The 21,861-nt window shown below is 42.7% G+C and overlaps 1 protein-coding gene across 1 annotated transcript; it reads left to right on the forward strand.

Moving 5' to 3' along the window:
* The first annotated feature begins 2,164 nt into the window (after positions 1-2,164).
* THBS1 (thrombospondin 1) lies at positions 2,165-21,791 on the forward strand. Its single transcript, XM_001380908.4, has 22 exons — positions 2,165-2,458; positions 3,160-3,263; positions 3,674-4,233; positions 4,982-5,057; positions 5,325-5,521; positions 5,639-5,770; positions 6,761-6,854; positions 8,748-8,921; positions 10,238-10,414; positions 10,733-10,906; positions 11,192-11,319; positions 11,460-11,612; positions 12,212-12,430; positions 12,918-13,025; positions 13,720-13,879; positions 13,978-14,096; positions 16,048-16,282; positions 16,691-16,918; positions 17,073-17,344; positions 17,880-17,977; positions 18,126-18,265; positions 19,656-21,791. The coding sequence occupies exons 2-22, from the start codon at positions 3,197-3,199 to the stop codon at positions 19,661-19,663; spliced, it is 3,519 nt and encodes a 1,172-aa protein (XP_001380945.1). The 5' UTR covers positions 2,165-2,458; positions 3,160-3,196; the 3' UTR covers positions 19,664-21,791.
* Positions 21,792-21,861: the final 70 nt, after the last annotated feature.

The raw sequence follows: 21,861 nt of genomic DNA on the forward strand, positions 1-21,861 counted from the left end.
ATTCAGACAACACACAAAAGCGTGTTTCCTAGACACATGGCTGATGTCTTTCGGATCAGTGTTTGATCTCCAAATTGTGTAACTAGAAAGTGATCGCTTCATCCTGCCCCAATGACTCTCCCACTCAGAAAAGTGAAATGTGCGCTGTGATTAATGAGAAAAATGAATATTTCCAGCAGTTACTAATTTGACCTGGTGTCAATGAGGAGGCGGCAGAGATGGAGGATTAGGGATTTGTTTGCACTGCGGTGTTTTTCAGATCCTTATTTGGTGAAGACTGGTTTACCTGCGTGTGTATGTGTGTGGTGTGGTGTGGTGTGGTGTGGTGTGGTGTGTGTGTGTTTGCGTGTGTGTGTTTGCGTGTGTGTGTGTGTGTGTGTGTGTGTGTCTGCCGGAACAGATAACTTATGCGCGCTCCCAGGCCCAATGACTGCCCAGAGAAGGGAGGGGCAGCCAGGGAGTGACTCCTGCCCCTGTTGCTGCTATTGCTGACGTCCCAGCCAAAAGAGATGAATGGGATTCCAAACTAGTGGAGTCATGCTGGCTTGGGACAGATTCTTGGAGACCAGTCTCCATCCGATAGAGACATGAGGCAACAACAATGCTGACGCCTGTTTGTGGTCCCACAAAAAATGTCACAAAGCACCTCCGTTTACGGGAGCCCAAGCAAGAGAGGAACGTTTAAGGGGGGTGGGGGTGGGGGGGAAGAAAATAATAAGAGCAGGGAGAAAAGGGCAATCTATCACCTGGTGTATCTGAGCCTAAACCCCCGAAGCTAGGTGGCTCTGCACATTATCCACCCAGGAGTCACGTTTAAAAAGCACGAGTAGGCAAAAGAAACTGTTTTCCAAAACTCAATTTAATTTTGGTTTCCAGAGGTGGGGGAATGGGGAAGGGGGAGGCGGTTTGGGAGGGAGAAGTGAAAGTTTGGTTCAGGATTCCTGGCTAGATAGAGGAAAGTCTTCCTGGGGTTCCCGAATTAGAGTGCACTTACCGCCCCCAAGTGGACACTGTTCGAAGTGCTGTCTCAGGCTGAGGGGGGGGGGGGGGTGGTGGTAACTCTAAGTCAAGTCCGCATCCCAGTTTTAGGGGGAGTGAGAGGGGGGAAGACCAGCTCTCTGGACTAGCCCAGGGAGTCAAGGTTTAGCATCTACCTAAGGGGAAGATCCTCCGCGTAGCGCGCCACCAAACACCTTTACCTATAAATGGAAAGAGTTGGTCCTGCGAGGTGAGGGAGGGGAGCAGCCGGGTCGAATCCCAAAGTAGGGAGACTCCAGCTTGAAAAACTGAGATCGAATGTCCAAGGTAGTCCCACTATCTGTGCTTTCCACCTGGCCTGAGCCACCTACTGAGATACTCGCAAAGTGACCTGGTTGTCCCCACACCGCCCCCCCTCCAAGAGACAATGTGGTACAGAGTAAAGGGTACTGGTTTCGGAGTCTGAGGCCTCACTTCAAATCTTGACAGTCATTACCCTCTGTAACTTTGGACAAGAGATCTCACCTCTGTGTCTAAGTTTCTTCTTTTGAGGGGCAAGAGGGCACTTGGACTCGGGGATTCTCGAGGTCTCTTCCAGTTCTAAATCTATGATCCTTGGCTCCAAGTCAGTAAGCAAATCCCTTCTAGCTTTCAGCGTTCTATTCCCAAACCGGCAGCATCTAGCGAGATTATCTCAGGGTGTCAAGTGAGGGAAATCAATCCTTGCTTGCGCATAGAGGGAAAAAGTTATAACGTATGCCTTCTATACTATAGGAGCTTACTAAATGATTGGTGAATTGAATCGATTTGATTGGAGATTCGGTATGTAATTAACCGTGAACCAGGGGGAACAACAGAGAACAGAGTAGAAAAACTATGTACTCTCCAGAAAAGTTAGTGTTCTCTCCTCCCCAGACACCTCGGGCTTCACATTCTAGCTGGAAAGTTGTGAGCTCGCCGGCCCCGGCGCGGGAGCCCAGGAGAAGGGAGGGAAGGAGGGGGGGGGGGGGAAAGGGGGGGGGGATAGGCCGCCGAGGTGGGGGTGGGGGGAGCCGCGAGACGGGGAGGAGGAGGGCAACCCAGTCATACCTTCCCCCGCCCGCTTCCTGCCCGGCCGCCTCTGATTGGCCCTCAGAGTCCCCCAGGAATGTGCGCGACCCTTTAAAGGCGCACGACTTAGCCGCTTCTCCAAACACTGCACCAGACCTGGAGCAGCTAACTAGAAGGGGACCCAGCCAATCGCTCTTGGTCCTGACGCTCATCTCCACAGCTGCCCTTACTGGCCAAACTCATCCACTCTGCCTCTCGGCGCTTTCTTTGGACTACTCAAGGATCTCCTCCAGCCGTTGCCCCCTCTCGCTTCCTTGGAGTTAGGCGCCCCTTCAGTGTTTGGAAGACAACCACGGGACTGTGTGCTGCTACCCTGGCCCCATCCCTGTAGCGGAGGATCGCTATAGTCTTGGTTCCCTAATCGACACAGGTAAGAGAATAGCTGCCTTCTACCGCTTTGGGGATCCGGGGCACTCAGGTCTATTCCTTTTGAGGATTTCTCCCCAAACTATCATTTTACCAGTACTATCCTACCCACTACTTTTGGGGAGGGGGATCCCAAGAACTCATCCTGCTCATCAAGAGCTGTCCCCAGGATGATTCATTTCACTCACCCGCTGGTCGTCTTTTTTTCCACTGGATCCTAGAAGTGCACCACACACAGCCCTGAGAGATCCAAGGGTAATATTAGGACTCACAACCCCAGTTCTGCAAGAAAGTCTTAATAGTTCCTGACCTCCAAAACATTTTCAGAGGGGGGTCTCTTCAGTCTTCGACAGTCACCCGAGAAAGACTACGGTTTCCTTCTCGAAGTGATGTCTCCTTCTCTCTCCCTTTCACTACCACAGAGATTCCTTGTCCCCAAGTTTTTCCAGGAAAAGTTTCCCGGTGTTAAGCATTTCTTGTTCAATCCTCAGTACTTCTGTCCCACTCCAAAACTTTCCTCTGGATTGTGCTGCCTAGAGCTTCTCCCTCAAAAAAGTTTTGGGAGCACAGGGAAATCTGTATGTCACACAGCCACAATCCCCCACACCAGGACCTTAGCTATATAGCCCCTTCTCTAAGTTACCTTCTTTTGGGAGGTCTTCAGAGCTGCGCTGTCCGATACTGACTGAACTTGTGCTCTCTCAGCTGCAGGCTTTGGACACTAGACGCAAACAGCTCCATCATGGGGCTGGCCTGGGGGCTCGTCCTCTTACTGCTGTTGAAAGTGTGCGGCACCAACAGGATCTCAGGTGAGCCCATGCCACAGCTTGGGGGTGGGGGTGGGGAGAAACAGGGCGAAATCGGGAGCGGTCAAATTCGAGATCCTTTTAGGCAGGGCTCCTAGGGACCCTAGGTCTGCCCCAAAACAACCCAAAAGAGAAAATGTAGGTGATGGGAAGCAGGAATGAGAAATTTTGAATAGGGAATGTCCATATTAAACATAGCTACACAGTACTCTAGGGTAAGTGTTGGGTGTTTTCTCTTGAGGGAGATCCCTGACTCTCTGAGGTGCTTATTTATGTATTCTCCTGTGCCTCCTACTGTCTGCTACTGTTTGAGTACTAAAGCTACTCCTCAGGCAGAGGCACTGAGAACCTGGTACCCTTAAGTCTAGCATCCCTCCTTACCATTCACTGTATATTCTGCTCCTGTCCTCTAGAATCTGGAGGCGACAACAGTGTGTTTGACCTCTTTGATCTCCCCGGAGCTGCCCACAAGGGCTCTGGGCGCCGTCTGGTGAAAGGTCCTGATTCCTCCAGCCCAGCTTACCGAATCGAAGATGCCAATCGTATCCCTGCCATGCCAGCTGACAAGTTCCAAGACCTGGTGGATGCAATCCGGGCAGAAAGGGGCTTTATCTTCCTGGCCTCCCTGAGGCAGATGAAAAAGACCAGGGGCACCTTGCTGACAGTGGAGTACAAGGATCACTCCGGCCATATCTTTAGTCTAGTTTCTAATGGCAAAGCAGGCACTCTGGACCTGAGCATTTCAGTGCAGGGGAAGCAGCAAGTGGTATCAGTGGAAGAAGCTCTCTTGGCCACAGGCCAATGGAAGAGTATCCTCCTGTTTGTGCAAGAGGACAGAGCCCAGTTGTACGTAGGCTGCGAAAAGATGGAGAATGCTGAACTGGATGCCCCCATTGAAAGCATCTTCACCAGGGACCTGGCTGGCAAGGCCAGACTCCGAGTGGCCAAGGGAGATGTTAATGATAACTTTCAGGTGAGATTTCTTCTCCTACTCCCTAATCCAAAAAGAATGTTCGAGCTGTCACACTGCCAAGGGAATTGTTGAGACCATCTATAGGTTAGAGCAGGTAAAAGAGACCTTCAAGTGGCAAGCTAGGGAATGGTTTTTTCTAATAGTATTCTCAAGCAATTATCTTGTCTACTCAGTCGCTTGAATCTCTTCCAGAAACAAGTGGCTTGTTACAAAAAGGTCTGACATGTAGTTTCAAGCATAGAGGTTAAAGGACATGTAGTTAAAAGGACATTTATGACAGCAGAAATAATGCTTGGCCCTCACCCCCCCCCCCAATAAAGCAGCTCTCTGAATCTTAGGAATGGTGTTGAATTAAGAGGAGTGGCTTTATATGGTTTCTTTCTCCCTCCCTCTGGTTCTAAGCAGACTTGGCTCCGCTGCTCAAACACTTAACCTTTTGACACATTTCCCTGCCTGACTTCACAGCATCCCCAGTATTCACTATAAGATTATAACTCTTGACTGCCTAAATGGGCTGAATTCCTTTAAGGATATCCCAAAGACCTGGCAGCTGTTGAAATGATGGCAGAGGGCACTTTGGGGATATTTAGATTTATAAAGACAATTTGTTCGTTTTTGTTGAAAATAACCTTTATAAGTCAAACTATTTAATGTGCAATACTTGCTTATAAATTTGAAGTTTTGGGGTGATAATAAGTGAATATTTCTGGCTTGCACCAAATAATTTTCCTCCTGCCTCTACCACCAGGGGGTGCTTCAAAATGTGAGATTTGTCTTTGGAACCACCCCAGAGGATATCCTGAGGAATAAAGGCTGTTCCAGCTGTAAGTTTACTCTTTTTTTCCCCCACTGGGAAGGAGGGGGGCAGAAAGGGAAGAGGGCAGAAAGTTAAAAATAAAAACAGCAACAAAAAAATCACTTAGAACAGGTGAGACACGTTTGAAATGGGAGCCGTGCATAAGCTGCTCATGCCAAGTTCCCACAGGCAACATTCTCCCTCATAAAATGATATCTTGGGACTCTAGGGACTGGCATACATGGCTCTCTGGGGATGCCCTGTAATCTCTTCTCTTTCCTTTGTTTTCTGGTAGCCACCAATCACATTATCACACTTGACAATCCAGTAAATGGTTCCAGCCCTGCCATCCGCACCAACTACATTGGCCACAAGACCAAGGATCTGCAGGCAATCTGTGGCTTCTCCTGCGATGAGCTGGCCAACATGTTCCTGGAGCTTAAGGGACTCCGGACCATAGTGACCACACTGCAAGACAACATCCGCAAGGTGGTAAGTGACAGCAGTCATCCCGAACGAGCCATTCCCATGAGCCCTCTGATGGATGGTCCTGCATTATTGAAAGTACCAGATACTAATGATGTTTGTTTGTTTTCCAATCCCTCTTAGACTGAAGAAAATGAACTACTGTCCATTGCAGTGCAGAAGCCTTGGTCGGATCCTGGCTGCAGTTACAATGGAATAAAATATAACAACAATGACATGTGGACTATTGATAGCTGCACCGAATGTTATTGCCAGGTAAAGAGACTTTACCAATTTCCAAATTACTAGTGGTAGGTTAGTAGGGCTAAGATCACTCAGGAAGTACTCGCACAAGTTCAGTAGCCTGATCCCCAAAGTGGCTTAACATTTTAATTATGGCATCTGTGCACATCTTCTTTAAAACAGTTTGAAAAACTTCTCTTAATTATACCTTGAGCAGAGTATTTGAGAGTACAAATCTACTGAGGCAGCTGGATAATTTGCCCACTTTAGTTTAGAAATCAAAGGCTAAGTGTTGAATGTCAAGTAAATGGAACCCTGTTAGAACATTCCTTTCTTTCTTTCTTTTTTTTTGTCCTGATTTGTATTCAGGTATGACACTGTGGTTCTTTTAATAGAGCACTGATTGTTGCTCAAATCACTCCAGTTGGCATTCTATCAGGGTAGACTTGTTTACCTGAAACGTACTTCCCAGAGTGTGTGTTTCACTTTAGGCCACTTTCAGGCATGTGGTGGGTGAATGTTTGGGGTTTTCTGGCTCAGGGATCAAAGTTCCTTCTTAAGTAGAACTCTGTAGATTGCTGGATTTGGGACCCAAATCCACCGAACTCCTATTCTGTCCCTGTCTAATCAATTCTGAGCCAGACCCAGAGATGATGGGGGGAAAATTGCTTGTAGATCCTTTATTTTCTTAAAAAGCTCTCCATGAGCTCCATTTGCAACATAACAGTAGAATATGACTCATGGTGTTTGGTGGTTCCCCTTGGATAACTTTTGCATGCCATAACACTTCCACCCTTGACTGATGAGCAATTAAAAGCAAACTCTGGAGAGCTGAGTGACAACTCACTGGGGCTGCCTTTACTATTGTGGCAGCTGCAAATCTAGAAAGGAGCCAACTTCTTAGTGGGATCCTGTCCAGTTAAAAATTTAGTCCTGACCAAATTCAGCTCAGAATTGGAAATCTCATAGCATGTGGATTTCTAGTTACAATATGCTCAGTAATCCTTTTCTCTCTTTCTGCAGAACTCTGTGACCATGTGCAAAAAAGTGTCCTGCCCCCTTATGCCCTGTTCCAATGCCACAATTCCTGATGGGGAGTGCTGCCCACGTTGCTGGCGTGAGTTTTTTTTTTTAATGACATAACTATTCTGCAGTGTCTTGGCCAGCCCTAGACACCAGATTCTAGCAGTGCAGTCAGTCTCTTTCCCAGTCTCCCACACCCACCATGTTTCTCTGTCCAGGGCTCCCTCTCAGGATGCAAGAGCTGATTACATTTATTTTTGCTGTGTTGCTAAAAACTTAATCACTGCTAAGTCAGAAATTTGGGCCACTTTAAGTGCTGCCCAGACAGCAGGGATCAAGATGATTAATTGCAGTTGTCTAAAAAAATCAATTTGTATTGATAATTATTGGAATGGAAACTACTTACATTTGGACAATAATAATCATAATTGATCTTTGTATAGGACTTTTAGCTTTGCAATGCACTTTGTTTACCTAATAACTAACATTTCTATAGAAAGTTAAAGTGTGCAAAGAGTTTTACCTATATTATTCCATTCGATTCTTACAACAATGATGTGAAGATGATGCAATTATTGCCAGCCCCATTTTACAGATGAGCAAGCAGGCTCAGTGAATTGTCTAGAGTCACAAAGCTAATATAATAAGTACCTATAATAGGATTCAAACTCAGGTCGTCCAAATTGACTTTAGGTATGGTACTCTATTTAGCTTCCTGAAATATATTAGCCATCACAGCTAGAAAATTCTAAGAATAGCAAAACAGCAAAAACAAAAAAAGAATAAACAAAATAGCAAAAAATTAAAAAATAAGAAAGGAGATCTGTTCGAATAAATAACAGCTAGAGATTCATACCACTCAAAAAAAGCAAGTTGAAACTCCTGCCTCTGAAATTTGGCTTTTGATGCCAGTTTAAATGAATTGAATCCCTTTTCGAGGCCAATATTTCATGAAACCAGCCCAAAGGATTCATCAGTCATTTTGCTTTTTGCCTAATAGGAGAAAAACAAATAAGAAAACATTTATTTTTAACCAGAAAAAAAAGTTCCCAGTCCCAACAATGAAAGATCAGCCCTCTCTGGGAATTCTTTTTAGCATGAAAATGATTATTTGTACATGTGGGGGTTTTATTTTGTTTTTTCCTCACTGCTTCCATTAGTACTCTATTTAAAGAGAGCAAAGCGGTAACTGAGCTCCAAACCTGAATTCAGGATGGCCAGGAGTCACTTCCAACTGATAAGAGGGCAAAATGAAAACAGGTTCTCTGTCTAGGGCTTGGGCCAGTGAGGGTTGATTGTTGTCATGGTGCCTGGACAGATGGAAAACAAACATTTGCCCCTGGTGAAAGCCAGGGGGAGAGGAGTAACAGATTGATTCGCCTTCGGACCTAGTTGGAATCAGAGCAGAGAGCAGCCAGGCTGCATTCAAGATGCTCTGAGAGACCCGCCACCCGGGGCTCCTCTGACTAGAAGAAGGGACTCAGACAAGCCTGACCTGAGGGATTAGAAATTCCCATCCAAATGGGTCCAACTGTGGAAGTGAAGTTTGGATAAAAAGCGATGGGGAGGGGGCAGCTGGGTGACTCAGGGAATGGAGAGCCAGATCTAGAGATGGGAGGTCCTGGGTTCAAATCTGACCTCAGACACTTCCTAGCTGGGAGACTCTGGGCAAGACTAGCCCTTATTGCTCTTCTGCCTTGGAACCCAAACACAGTATTGATTCCAAGACGGAAGGTAAGGGTTTAAAAATAATAATAATAATAATAATAACAAAGGGACAAAGGTGAGAATAGACACTGCAGGAATGCTTGGAAAATCTAGCCAAGGAAAACCATCCCGTGATGCCAGGGCGTGATACTCATGGAGGACATAAAATTCAGCCTCACTCTTTAGGTACTTGGGAAAGGCCTAGGCACAAGGCCGAAACAGGAATGGCTTTGTTTTGTTTTGTATTTGTGTTCTCAATGGCCCTCCATTCCCCTCGCAGCCAGCGATTCTGCTGATGACAGCTGGTCCCCATGGTCTGAGTGGACGTCCTGTTCGGTGACCTGCGGCAATGGGATCCAGCAGAGAGGCCGTTCCTGCGACAGCCTCAACAACCGCTGCGAGGGCTCTTCCGTACAGACACGAACCTGCCACATCCGCGAGTGCGACAAGAGATGTGAGTGATCATCTCCTTGGTGTGGGGGTGGGGCTTCAAGCTTTGTACCTAAGGAGCATCCCCTCCCCCCTCCCCACTCCTACAGGTGACCTCTCTGTCCCTGGGAAGGGAGGGCTCTGATGGCAAAAACTGGCTGTGAGGCGAGCTGGAGTCAGGGAGACTGAAGGTCTAATTCTGCCTCCGACATTTATGAGATAGGCGGGGATGAGCTGGTGCTTCCTAGTGGGTATCAAACAGTTTCTATTTCATAGAGATGTTATAAGTGTCCTATAAGATGATATAAGTAAAGAAAACTTGCTGAAAACCTTAAAATGCTCTATAAATTCTAATTATTACTTGAAGTCATTGTAGTAGCAGCAGCAACAGTAATAGTGGTTATGGTGATGGTAGGAGTAGGAGTAGGAGTAGGAGTAGGAATAGGAGTAGGAGGAGTAGGAGGAGTAGGAGGAGTAGGAGGAGTAGGAGTAGGAATAGGAGTAGGAGTAGGAATAGGAGTAGAAGTAGGAGGAGGAGGAGGAGGAATAGGAGTAGGAGTAGGAGTAGGAATAGGAGTAGAAGTAGGAGGAGGAGGAGGAGGAGGAGGAATAGGAGTAGGAGGAGGAATAGGAGTAGGAGGAGGAATAGGAGTAGGAGGAGGAGGAGGAGGAGGAATAGGAGTAGGAGTAGGAATAGGAGTAGGAGTAGGAATAGAAGTAGGAGGAGGAGGAGGAGTAGGAGTAGGAATAGGAGTAGGAGTAGGAATAGGAGTAGAAGTAGGAGGAGGAGGAGGAGGAGGAGGAATAGGAGTAGGAGTAGGAGTAGGAATAGGAATAGGAGTAGGAGGAGGAGGAGGAGGAGGAGGAGGAGGAATAGGAGTAGGAGTAGGAGTAGGAATAGGAGTAGGAGTAGGAATAGGAGTAGGAGGAGGAGGAGGAGGAGGAGGAGGAGGAGTAGAAGTAGGAGGAGGAGGAGGAGGAGGAATAGGAGTAGGAGTAGGAGTAGGAATAGGAGTAGGAGGAGGAGGAGGAGTAGGAGTAGGAATAGGAGTAGAAGTAGGAGGAGGAGGAGGAGGAATAGGAGTAGGAGTAGGAGTAGGAATAGGAGTAGAAGTAGGAGGAGGAGGAGGAGGAGGAATAGGAGTAGGAGTAGGAGTAGGAATAGGAGTAGGAGTAGGAATAGGAGTAGGAGGAGGAGGAGGAGGAGGAGGAGGAGGAGGAGGAGGAGGAGCAGTAACAGCTAAGGTTGATTTCACTGTTAAGCACAGAGCTGCTAAATCCTAGGGAGGTTTCTGGGGACTCCAAAGGAACTCTGAATGACACCCTCCCCTTTTCCTTCAGTTAAACAGGATGGCGGCTGGAGCCACTGGTCTCCGTGGTCCTCTTGCTCCGTGACCTGTGGCAGTGGCGAGATCACCAGGATTCGCCTTTGCAACTCTCCCAGCCCCCAGATGAATGGAAAGCCGTGTGAAGGCGAAGCAAGAGAAACCAAAGCCTGCCAGAGAGACGCCTGCCCGAGTAAGTGCAGTCATTAATGAAAAACAGAGACCTGGGCCAACAGCTATGACTCAACTGGATTCTGGCATGCCTTGTCGATCTTTGGAAGGATCACTGGGCCAAAAAAAAAAATAATACATCCTAAAAAAAACAAAAGGGGAGCAAAGCCTTGTACATTGTCTCTTACTTTTAATTTTAATAGCAAGAAAATGGATTATATGAAATTTAGTTCCATAACAAACATACCAAACATGCCTTGAAGAGTAGCAAAAACTTCTATCCTTTGAGAGCATTTCAAAGGAATTCTCCACAGATTAATGTTGGCTTCTTTTCTGGCAGTCAATGGAGGCTGGGGCCCTTGGTCACCGTGGGATATCTGTTCGGTCACCTGTGGAGGAGGCCTGCAAAAACGTAGCCGGCTCTGCAATAATCCCAAACCTCAATTTGGGGGCAAGGATTGTGTGGGCGATGCTACCGGAAGCCAACTCTGTAACAAGCAGGACTGTCCCATCGGTAAGTAAATCTTTGATTACCCTTTTATCGCAAGCCATGAAACAATTGCACTGAGTGGGTTTCCATTTAATTAGTTAATTAATTAAAGCTAATGAGGGAGTCAACACCTTCCTATTCATAGCATTTTTCCGTGTTCTGGAATGTCATTAGACAACGTAATCTCTGAACATCATCGATGGGAGAGAGACAAAGATGTCTTCCCCTCTACTTTTTTGTTGATGTGCTTTCTCAGCAGCTACACTAGGTGAGCTCTAAATCCTAACTGCTTTTTTCATCTTGGCCCAGATGGATGCCTGTCAAACCCTTGCTTTGCCGGTGCCAAGTGTACCAGTTACGCAGATGGCTCTTGGACCTGTGGTGCCTGTCCCGCTGGCTACACTGGAAATGGAATCCAATGCAAAGATGTTGATGAGGTAAGAGACATCAGTGGTCCTCAGCAGCAAGCGTTCAGATCTTAGACTTGGAACAAGCAATACCTTGTTTATGATTCCCTATTAAAGATGGAGTCATCTCAACACCAAGAAAACCCTCTGTCATTTCTTTTTCTTCCCAGTGTCAAGAGGTCCCTGATGCCTGCTTCAACCACAATGGGGTGCACAGGTGTGAAAACACTGACCCTGGCTATAACTGCCTGCCCTGTCCACCACGTTTCACAGGATCTCAGCCTTTCGGACGAGGCGTGGAGCATGCCACTGCTAACAAACAGGTATGGTAGCATTTATGACTGCCATGGGGGGAGGGAGGGAGTCTGCAGCATCCTAGATTCAGGAGGAGGAAGGATATTCAAGGTGATTTAGTCCAGTCTTCTCAGGCCTCTCTTGAAGGAGGAAAAAAGACAAATAACCTGAACTTTAATCTCATTTGCTATGGAAACATAATCTGTAGGAGTAGTGTTAAATCCTGCTAGGGATTTGGTGGGTGCTAGAGAAGCGTAAAAGAAATGCTTCATGGTATCTGGAAATGTCACATATAAATAAATGGATGGATGGATGGATGGATGGATGGATGGATGGATAGATAGATACAGATATATTAATATAAATGGTAGAATTTGTTCACAAGTATTTAGATTGATAATTCCTAGCCCATCTAGAAGATGAAAGTTTCAAAAATGTTCATTCATTTTTGAACAGCTGCTGTGGATTCTTTTGGAAGTAAAAATGACCAAGAAAATTCAACCAGCATGGCTTTATATGAAGAGTCTCCCTAAACTTTAAGACAGGAGAAGACCCTTGATCCTTGTGGCTGCTTTTGAGGGATTCTGGGAAGCTCTCTCACAGTGACTTTCATTGTTCATGTTTTCAGGTGTGCAAGCCACGCAATCCCTGCACAGATGGAACTCATGACTGTAATAAGAATGCCAAATGCAATTACCTGGGACATTACAGCGACCCCATGTTCCGTTGCGAATGCAAGCCAGGCTATGCTGGCAATGGCATCATCTGTGGGGAGGACACTGACTTGGATGGCTGGCCCAATGAGGACCTTGTCTGTGTCGCTAATGCAACTTATCACTGCAAAAAAGTAAGTTGGGCCTTCCATCATTCCCTTTTGCAAAGAATTTGATGTGGTAGTTAGTTTTGTTGTTTTTTTTTTAAGTATGATAAGGAGCTGTGTGGTTCTCCAACTTTGAAAATAAGATCTAATCTATCTAATGAGAAAGATTAAAAATCACTTAAAGTCCTAACAACACAAATTGGAAGCCATCCCTTTGAGGGTTACACATCAGGTAACTGTTGTCAGAAGTGGTACAAGACAATACCACCTGGAGAGGTTGACTCATGCTTACACTATGCAAAAACTATTGCACCTGTGGCAGCAGTACAACTACCTTCTCTACGTCCCCAAGAAAAAGCCTGCTTGCCTGTACAAGTTGCATGATTTACAGGATCCTTGGTGTGTTCTACTTAGCCTTTTGGGCTACTTAAGTCACAGTGTTTACAAGAGGTAAATAAAGAGAATGGGAATTTGGGTTGTAACAAGAATGTTTTTTTCTCTTCCTCTCTACTAGGATAATTGCCCTAACCTTCCCAACTCTGGTCAGGAAGACTATGACAAAGATGGAATTGGTGATGCCTGTGATAATGATGATGACAATGATAAAATCCCAGATGACAGGGTAAAGAACTAAACATGTTTCCCATTCCTCCTTTCCTCTTTCCCACTGAACAGCTGCCTAGTAGCCTGGAGCTCCTTAAAATCAAGAGGCAATTGCAGGGTTATCAGAAAGCATATTGTTAGTGCATTTCATAGCTGAAAAATACTTAGGGGAGGAGACTCAGAGTTTGAAAGCCAGATGAGGGTTTAAAATGAGGTTGCCTGCAAAGCTTGTTTCCCCCGAGCATCTCGAGATGCTACTTCCTCTATGTTAGAGTCGATTGAAAGCGACTCTCACCTATCTGTAAGACTTCTCCCAAATAATCGCTATTAATGCCATTCCTAAGTGTCGTATTAGGCTTACTTTGGGGGCTGGGGATAGTGGTAGCAAGGATGAGATATAAGATGCTGCAAGAGTCTTTTCTTCACTCCTAGTGACCCATCATCTCAATGGGAATCCGTTTCCTTATATTATTTCATGGCTTTTATTATTTTGTGACATGAAATCGTAAACCCTAGATACTCAGTCCCTAGCATAGTGCCTATATAGCAAGTGATTAATAATGCTTGTGGACCCTAATGGGTATACTCTAACCATGTTGTATATTTTATACATTTGGGCTTTGAAGAGTATTAAACCGATGCCTATACTTGAAAAGTCGAGGGGGTTTTCATTGCTCACGTCCTAACGTTTCTGAATCCTGTCTCCTCTTCAGGACAACTGTCCGTTCCATTATAACCCAGCCCAGTATGACTATGACCGAGATGATGTTGGTGATCGCTGTGATAACTGTCCCTATAACCACAACCCAGACCAAGCGGACACCGATAACAATGGAGAAGGAGACGCCTGCGCGGCAGACATTGATGGAGATGGTAAGCCTGGCTTTGAATTCTCATCTCTAGCCTTGGCTCTCAGAGTTTAAATTGCAAGGGATCAACATCTTATCTGTTTGATCAACTCCTTTCTGCAGGTATTCTTAACGAGAGAGACAACTGCCAATATGTATATAATGTTGACCAAAGGGATACCGATATGGATGGCGTTGGTGACCAGTGTGATAACTGCCCACTAGAACATAATCCAGATCAGGTAGATGTCTTTGAAATTTTATCTTCCGATGACCACTTTCTAAGACTTGAACAATGCTATGAGTGCCCATGACTCGGGTTTCTATAGCCTCATTCTCACAATTCACTAGAGTCTCAGAGGCGATTGCAAATTTTTGAAGATCTGAGCTCATGCAGACCCCTCTCCCCAGGCCAGCTGAGTTAGGGGGCATGTGCGTTTAATCCTATCTAGACTATTTTACTTAATTTTCTTCCTGGGACCGAACGATTCTGGTATATTTGATCTTCTGTTCATCTTTGGAAACCAAAACATGCAAATCTTTGATTTTTGATGAAACAAGAAATCCATGACTTTGGTAGTGCTAGGGACCATATATCATTATAAATATAATCTCCATTGAGCAAAAGCTGTATCCTGAATTGAGTGTAAAATTTATCCAGGGGAAAATAGATAAAGAGAAAACACTAATCAGGTTTGGAGAAATCAGTTATTTACTTTACCATTAATTCAACATGAAAACAAGGCTTACTCTACCCAATCTAAAGCACACTGGAAATAGTTCTTAGCCAAAGCAGGTTCAGATTTTAGAGCATTTCATTTTTTAAATTTATAATTCTGTGTTGTCTCTTTCCTTATGGATGAATATAAGAGAAAGAAAATTTCAATGTAAATTTCAAAGAACTATTTTTCACTTATTGGCAGTAAAGTTTCAATAAAAAATGGAAAGTTTAATCTTTACTAGATTAAGGTGAAGGAAAGTTCTGCCACATCTGCCAAATACCTAATACTTTAGCTCTATCGGAGACAAGACCCCATACAATCCTTAAAAAAAAAAAAAAGGATTAATAGCCTCAGGTATATACTTCAAATGTCTGAATGGGCCTAAGGAAGTTCTGACAATCCAAAGATATTAAGTCTTCTGTACTTTTAAATTTGGGGCTATGCAGAAAATGTATTACTTCTTTAAGGCTCATCAGTTGAGATTCTTCTTTCCTACATCAATTCTAAGGGAGCTAAGACTAGATGTAGATGATCAAATGACTATAAATAAAAAGAAAAAAAAATCAAACCATGCTATTCCAGTGTCTTCTCTGGAGAACTGATCCAGACAACACTGGGCTCATTGATTCCAAAGGAATTCTATCAGCTCCTGTGCTTAACTTTTTTTGATTTATTGGTTGTATAGTCATAGCCACCCGGGGTCTACTCACTCTTAACAGCTACATTTGTCAAAGATTCTGGTCTCCTTTTGTCATTTTCAGTACAAAAGCTCACATAACTTAATTGTTTTTGGAATTCCTAAATTTCTCTGTAATCCTACTAATTAGATCCTATTATCAGGGTTGTATCTACATGTATTTTTGGTACTTTAAGGACATGGCATGGAGTATGTCATGCCAACTTACTGTCTATCACACATCAATAAATACATTAATTCCAGTTTCAAAGGACAGAGATAAGATTTAGTCTGAGGACTTCATCTGTCTTTTGGAAATGGAAATTCAAAAAAAAGTTACTGCTGTGTTCAGAATCCCTAAAGATTAAGTAATTGGATATCATCCTTGAAGTTCACCTTGGTCTGAAATCCTGTTTTTCTTTTGAAACTCCAAACATCCCTAGAGTCTCAAATCTTCATGTCAGTAAGATTCAGGATCAAGAAAAACAATTTTTTAAAAGTAAAGAGTTTTAACAAAAGTGAATTTTCTCAGTTGTAGACAGAAAAAGACTGAATATTTTATTCTCTCTTTTGGAGGGGTCTCTTAAGTAACAGCTATTCAAACATTGGAATTTTGAATTTTGTATTAGACTATTGACAACAGGTTCTTTGACAGCAGGAAACATTTTTTTATTCATTTTTATGTCCCCTCAACATCTAGCACAGTATTTTGCCAATATATTTAGGAAGCATCTATTTAATGAATGAATGACAATTAATTTTTCCATTCTTCTCCTTCCTCCTTTCCTTTCTCAGTTGGACTCTGACTCTGACCGTATTGGTGATACATGTGACAACAACCAAGATATTGATGAAGATGGACACCAGAACAATATGGATAACTGCCCCTATGTGCCCAATGCCAATCAAGCCGATCACGACAAAGATGGCAAAGGGGATGCTTGTGACCATGATGATGACAATGATGGTATCCCTGATGACAGAGACAACTGCAGACTGGTGCCCAATCCTGACCAGAAAGATTCTGATGGTGAGTGACCTAACCTACCATTTCACATGCTCAAGGCAAACAAAAACACAACTGAAGTAAAAATAAACAGGAAAAATACTGTTATCCTGTGAGAAGGGCATTTGTAATAGTCCCTGACCCCAGAATTATAAATGGGGTTCCATTGTATGTTCCCTGGAAATCTTTTGCCCTTTTAAAAAGATGTTCACATTTGATCTAAAGTAGTGTGAGAGAATACTGACACATAAGCTGATTAGAATGGGAACTAAGAGCTTCACACTTCAAATGACAATTTGGGTGCAGGATTGAACTTTTTGCCTCCTACCTAATGATCCCAGGAAAATGAATCTATAAAGGAGGAGGGTTTTGAATTTTGAGAGCAGTTATGCTAATGCTTCTGAATTGTCCCTGTGACCTTTTTGCCCTCAGGCGATGGACGGGGAGATGCCTGCAAAGATGACTTTGACCATGACAGTGTGCCAGACATTGACGACATCTGCCCAGAGAACGTTGCTATTAGTGAGACTGATTTCCGACGATTCCAGATGATCCCTCTGGATCCCAAAGGGACATCCCAGAATGATCCCAACTGGGTTGTGCGTCACCAGGGTAAAGAGCTGGTCCAGACTGTGAACTGTGATCCTGGCCTTGCTATAGGTGAGTACCACTTTCTTGAAACAAGGGCCTGATGAAGAAATGAGATATAAAACTTCTTAGTTGGATGATATTCTTTTAGATCTTTAGGGGGTTCTAGAAATATCTGGGACCCAGCTGAGGACTGGCAGTCAATCTGAAATACATCTTCTTTCAGGCTTTGATGAATTTAATGCTGTGGACTTCAGTGGCACCTTCTTTATCAATACTGAGAGAGATGATGACTATGCTGGCTTTGTGTTTGGCTACCAGTCCAGCAGCCGCTTCTATGTGGTGATGTGGAAACAGCTCACCCAGTCATACTGGGACAGCAGTCCTACCATAGCTCAGGGCTACGCAGGTCTCTCTGTCAAAGTCGTCAATTCAACCACAGGGCCTGGGGAGCACCTGAGGAATGCATTGTGGCACACAGGAAACACCCCCGGACAGGTAAGCCACAGTGATGTTAGTAGGCAATGGCATAAGAACACATGGAGAAGATCATTAGCAATCGGGATATTGTTCTTTGAATGACTCTATTAATAGGAAAGTCTTAGAGGTCCAGATCCCTCACAGCTTCGATGGCAGCTATTCATGCTAACTTTGTCCCTAGCTATGAGTTTCATAGAGTTTGTACAGGAAGCATATTGTGTCTAGGAAATTCCCCTTCAATAACAAAAAGTTTAGACCTTAAGAATAGGAGGACTTACATTCTTCCTTTTCCACATATATAGTATCTCTGATCTATTTGAGTAAATAGCTACATTTTTAAATATACCTGCAGGAACTCATATCAAGTTGAGAAGAATACGAAAAGTTCCCTCTTCAACATTGTTATTTAGATCTTCTCAGTAACTTTAAGAAGTTATTTCTTATGAAATAAACACATATGAATATATATGTGTATATATATATACATATATATATATATATATATATATATAGTGCATTTGACTAAACTTTTCATTATTTTTTTTTCCTTCAGGTTCGAACCCTGTGGCATGACCCTCGTCACATTGGCTGGAAAGATTTCACCGCCTACAGATGGCGTCTTAGCCACAGACCCAAAACTGGCTTCATTAGGTAATTGTACTGATTTTTATCATGGATCAATATTCTTCCAAGTAGGGTGGTTAAGAGAAACCCAAAAAAGAAGGGTGATGCTACCAAGATTTATTTTTCCATATGAAAAGACTTGGATAACTGACAATTTCTCTCTTTTTTTAAATAGAGTGGTTATGTATGAAGGAAAGAAAATCATGGCTGACTCAGGACCCATCTATGACAAGACATATGCTGGTGGGAGACTAGGAATGTTTGTCTTCTCCCAAGAAATGGTGTTCTTCTCTGATCTGAAATATGAATGCAGAGGTAAGACTAACAAAATCAACTCCAGTATTGTTAGGTCTCGCTTTTGTTGTTCAGTTGTTTCAGTCAGATTTGACTTTCCATGACTCTATCTGGGCTTTTCTTGGCAAAAATACTCAAGTGGTTTGCCATTTCCTTCTCTAGCTCACTTTACCAATGAGAGTGAGGCAAATAGAATTAAGTAACTTTCTCAGGGTCCTACAGTTAATTTCAAATCTCATTGGTTGAAATTAATTGGAGGAAGAGCAATATGAATCAATAAAATGCCAGAATTATAGACTACTTTTAAAAGAAATGAGGAAGACTAGCTTAACAGACAGAGAAACAGAACTGTAAGCTGGGTTCAAGTCCCATTTCTGATACAAACAGGCTATTGGACATTGTTATTTAACCTCTCACTGCCTAAGATTATGATATTCACCTAGAAATTCCCTAAACCAATGTGATCAAAAACCTAGTGCCTACACTTATTCTATAAGAAAAATAATAGTTGAACTTTCAAAGGAAACAAACTATGTTTAATGAAGTTCCCCCTGAAATTTCCTCCAAAGTTTTATTTAAAAAAATAATAATACTGCGTAGTTCAGTATTGACTTCATCCCAGTAACTTTCCAAATTATCCCAAATTCCCAAATGATGAGGATATGAATTAATAAAGTCTAATAATAAATAAATAATAATCAAAATCTCATCTTTCATGGCATCTTCCCTTACATAAGAAAGAAGGATATGTGGTCTTTTCTGTTAGGTAAACTAAACTTCAAATTCACTAAGGGCTTTTGTATCTTCTCTTGTGCTCCACCAATATTTGCTAAGCATTTACTGAGTGCCCAGCATTGTCCTAGAAATGCTTTCCATTTGTGCAAGCCAACTGCCAACCAGTGAAAGCAATCAGAGTATTTAAGAAATAGATTGACTTAGCTCATAGATGAACTCTAAAGAGTAGTAAGACTTTGCAACAGAATTTGGAAAGAATATTTAAGCTTAGCTGCCAAAGATTATGTAGAATGCAGCACAGCTCAAGTTGCTAAAATTCATGATACCCGGCACTGTTTCAAGCCCTGGATCCAAATCCCTACATTTGCTACCAGTGTGATATTGGGTGAGTCACTCAATGCCTCTGGGGCTGAGCTGCTCCATCTGGACAATTAGAGGATTGGACTAACTAGCCTCTAAGGTCTTTTCTAGCTCTGGGTCTATGATCCCATCTGATCCTATGGCCATTGGCAACTAATGCATTTAAATGGAAACACACGAATTCACTCATAAATTCTGTTTATCATTGTTGTCATCCAAGTAAAGATTTCATACTGCCTACTGGACTGTTAACTGCCTGATGGTGAAATTATAATGCTTATATGAGCTCAACAGTATTTGTTTTTTCTTCCTACAGATTCCTAATCACCAAAATGTTGCTCAATAGACTGAACTTTCAAAATGCTCTATTGCACCTTCTCAAACAATGGACTTTTAAGAGCCCTTGGGATCATCCTTTTCCTCCTTCCTGTCTTCTGCTTAGCTAAATGTGGATTCTAAAATATGATGTGCCTCGAGGAAATGCAACTTAAAAAAACAGACTCAGCATTCAGCCTATATGGAACAAGAAGACATCTTTCAAGGCTATAAAGGCTTACTTTTAGTCGACAGTTGAGCAAGAAAAAAACATCGGCTTGCTTTGGTCAGAAAGATGTTGGCTATACTGTTGATAACAGGGTAATTTTGCTGCCTGTGCAACTGGCAGCCCCATGAAATGGCATTTTGTAATGAGGACTTCTCAGGATGAGCTGTGAACTACATCAGAAGCATTTTCATGCATGCGAGGGACAGAACAACTTATGGGACCAGCAAACTCATCCTCTTTTAGAAATGGATGGGGTGGGCAGGGGGAAAGTTTCTAGGGAGGAGAGAGGCGGGAAAATCCAGGTAAAGTGTTTGAAGAAAGCATGGAGGAACTGTTGTTACACATTGGTACTGAATCATTCTTTTTAAGATGAATGAAAAAACTTACTGGACTTCAGGATGCTGTCCAACAGTGTTAGCTGGTTAATCCTTAACAATAGATACTTAAATGGAAGGGGATGGAAAAAAGAATTGGCACACTGGATTCCCAACCCTTCCTGACACCCTTGCCTTTAATGCCCCAAATCGGCAGTCACAATTAACTGGCAGAAGGCAATGTTTCCCTGCCATTGCTTGGTTAAATAAAGATGATGTTTTATTCCAGATGTAGCTTTTGCAGATGTAGCAAGAAAGTAGGAAGACCTACCATCTCAGTGAGCACATGTGTTGTCTTCCAAGGAATAAGGCAATTAATTGTGCTTATATTTTTATGGTTAGAAAGGCACAAAAGTTATTAGCAACCTAAATAAGACATTCCTTTTTATCTTTTTTTTATCAGTGTCATGGACTTTTAGAACTCTCTTTCTTGGACTGTAGATTTTAAAAAACCCTTTAAAATGTAACATATTTATTTTTTACCTCTCCTGGATGACCTATGACTGAAGGACTATTCAAGAAACTAGGAAGAAGCGTAGAGACTATCCATGTAATCATTGTTACGAGTCTTCATGACTGTAAGATTGTAAATACAGATTATTTATTAACTCTGTTCTACCTTGAATTTAGGTTTAGTTTTGAAAGTGCTTAGATCAGATAGTTGAAATTTATCAACTACAAAAGAGTAAATGTCCCCTAAGAATGTGGCTCTGGGAGAAGCAATGAGTAGGGGGTGTTCTTTCAGTTAGTGAGTGTGAATGATTGGGTTTTCTGGTCTTTTTGTTTTTGTTTTTGTCTTTGGGCAGTTTGGTTGGCTGTAGATTAGTGGGTTGACTTTCAGATGACTAAGAATGCCAAGAGGCCTTTACATACTGTCTATCCCAATCCCATGTGTCTCTTGCCAGGGAGAGGGGAAACCATTTACACCTGTTACCTTTCATTTTTCCAAAAAAGAAAAAAATGACAAAGGTGAAACTTATGTACAAATATTACCTCATTTGTTGTGTGACTGAGATAAGAACCTTTGGATCAAGTGAAAAGAGTTTTAGTGTCTTAAAAAACTTTTAAAGCTACTGTAGTACTAAAAACATTAAATGTTGTACATAGTATAAAAAAGAAACTTTGCAGAAAATGTATTCCCTGTAAGAAAATGGCATCAAAATGTTAAATACAATTTCTAATGTTGTTATGTTTTTCTGTCATCCTGTATACCATTGCTTTATTTTTATAAATTATTTTTCTCATTGCCATTGGAATAGATATCTCATATTGTGTAGATATGCTATTTAAATAATTTATCAGGAAATGCTACCTATAGAGTTAGTGTTTCTATTTTTATAAAATGTTTGCACACTGAATTAAAGAATTATTTTGCTTTTTAATCCCCTTCCCAGTTTTTACTATTTGCATATATTCTTTTTCTAAGAATGTGGGGGTTTTTGTACACATTTTTATCCATTTTACAGTTTAATGCAGTGTAAGTTGTACAGTTTCTTACATACAAGGAACAACAATAAATCAATATGTAAATTTATATTTACACTTACTGATTCCCATTTCATTTGTTCTCTATGATTCTTCATTTTATGATACATTGGTAGATA

The sequence above is a fragment of the Monodelphis domestica genome, chromosome 1 (genome assembly GCF_027887165.1).
Source record: "Monodelphis domestica isolate mMonDom1 chromosome 1, mMonDom1.pri, whole genome shotgun sequence".
Lineage (NCBI taxonomy): Eukaryota > Metazoa > Chordata > Mammalia > Didelphimorphia > Didelphidae > Monodelphis > Monodelphis domestica.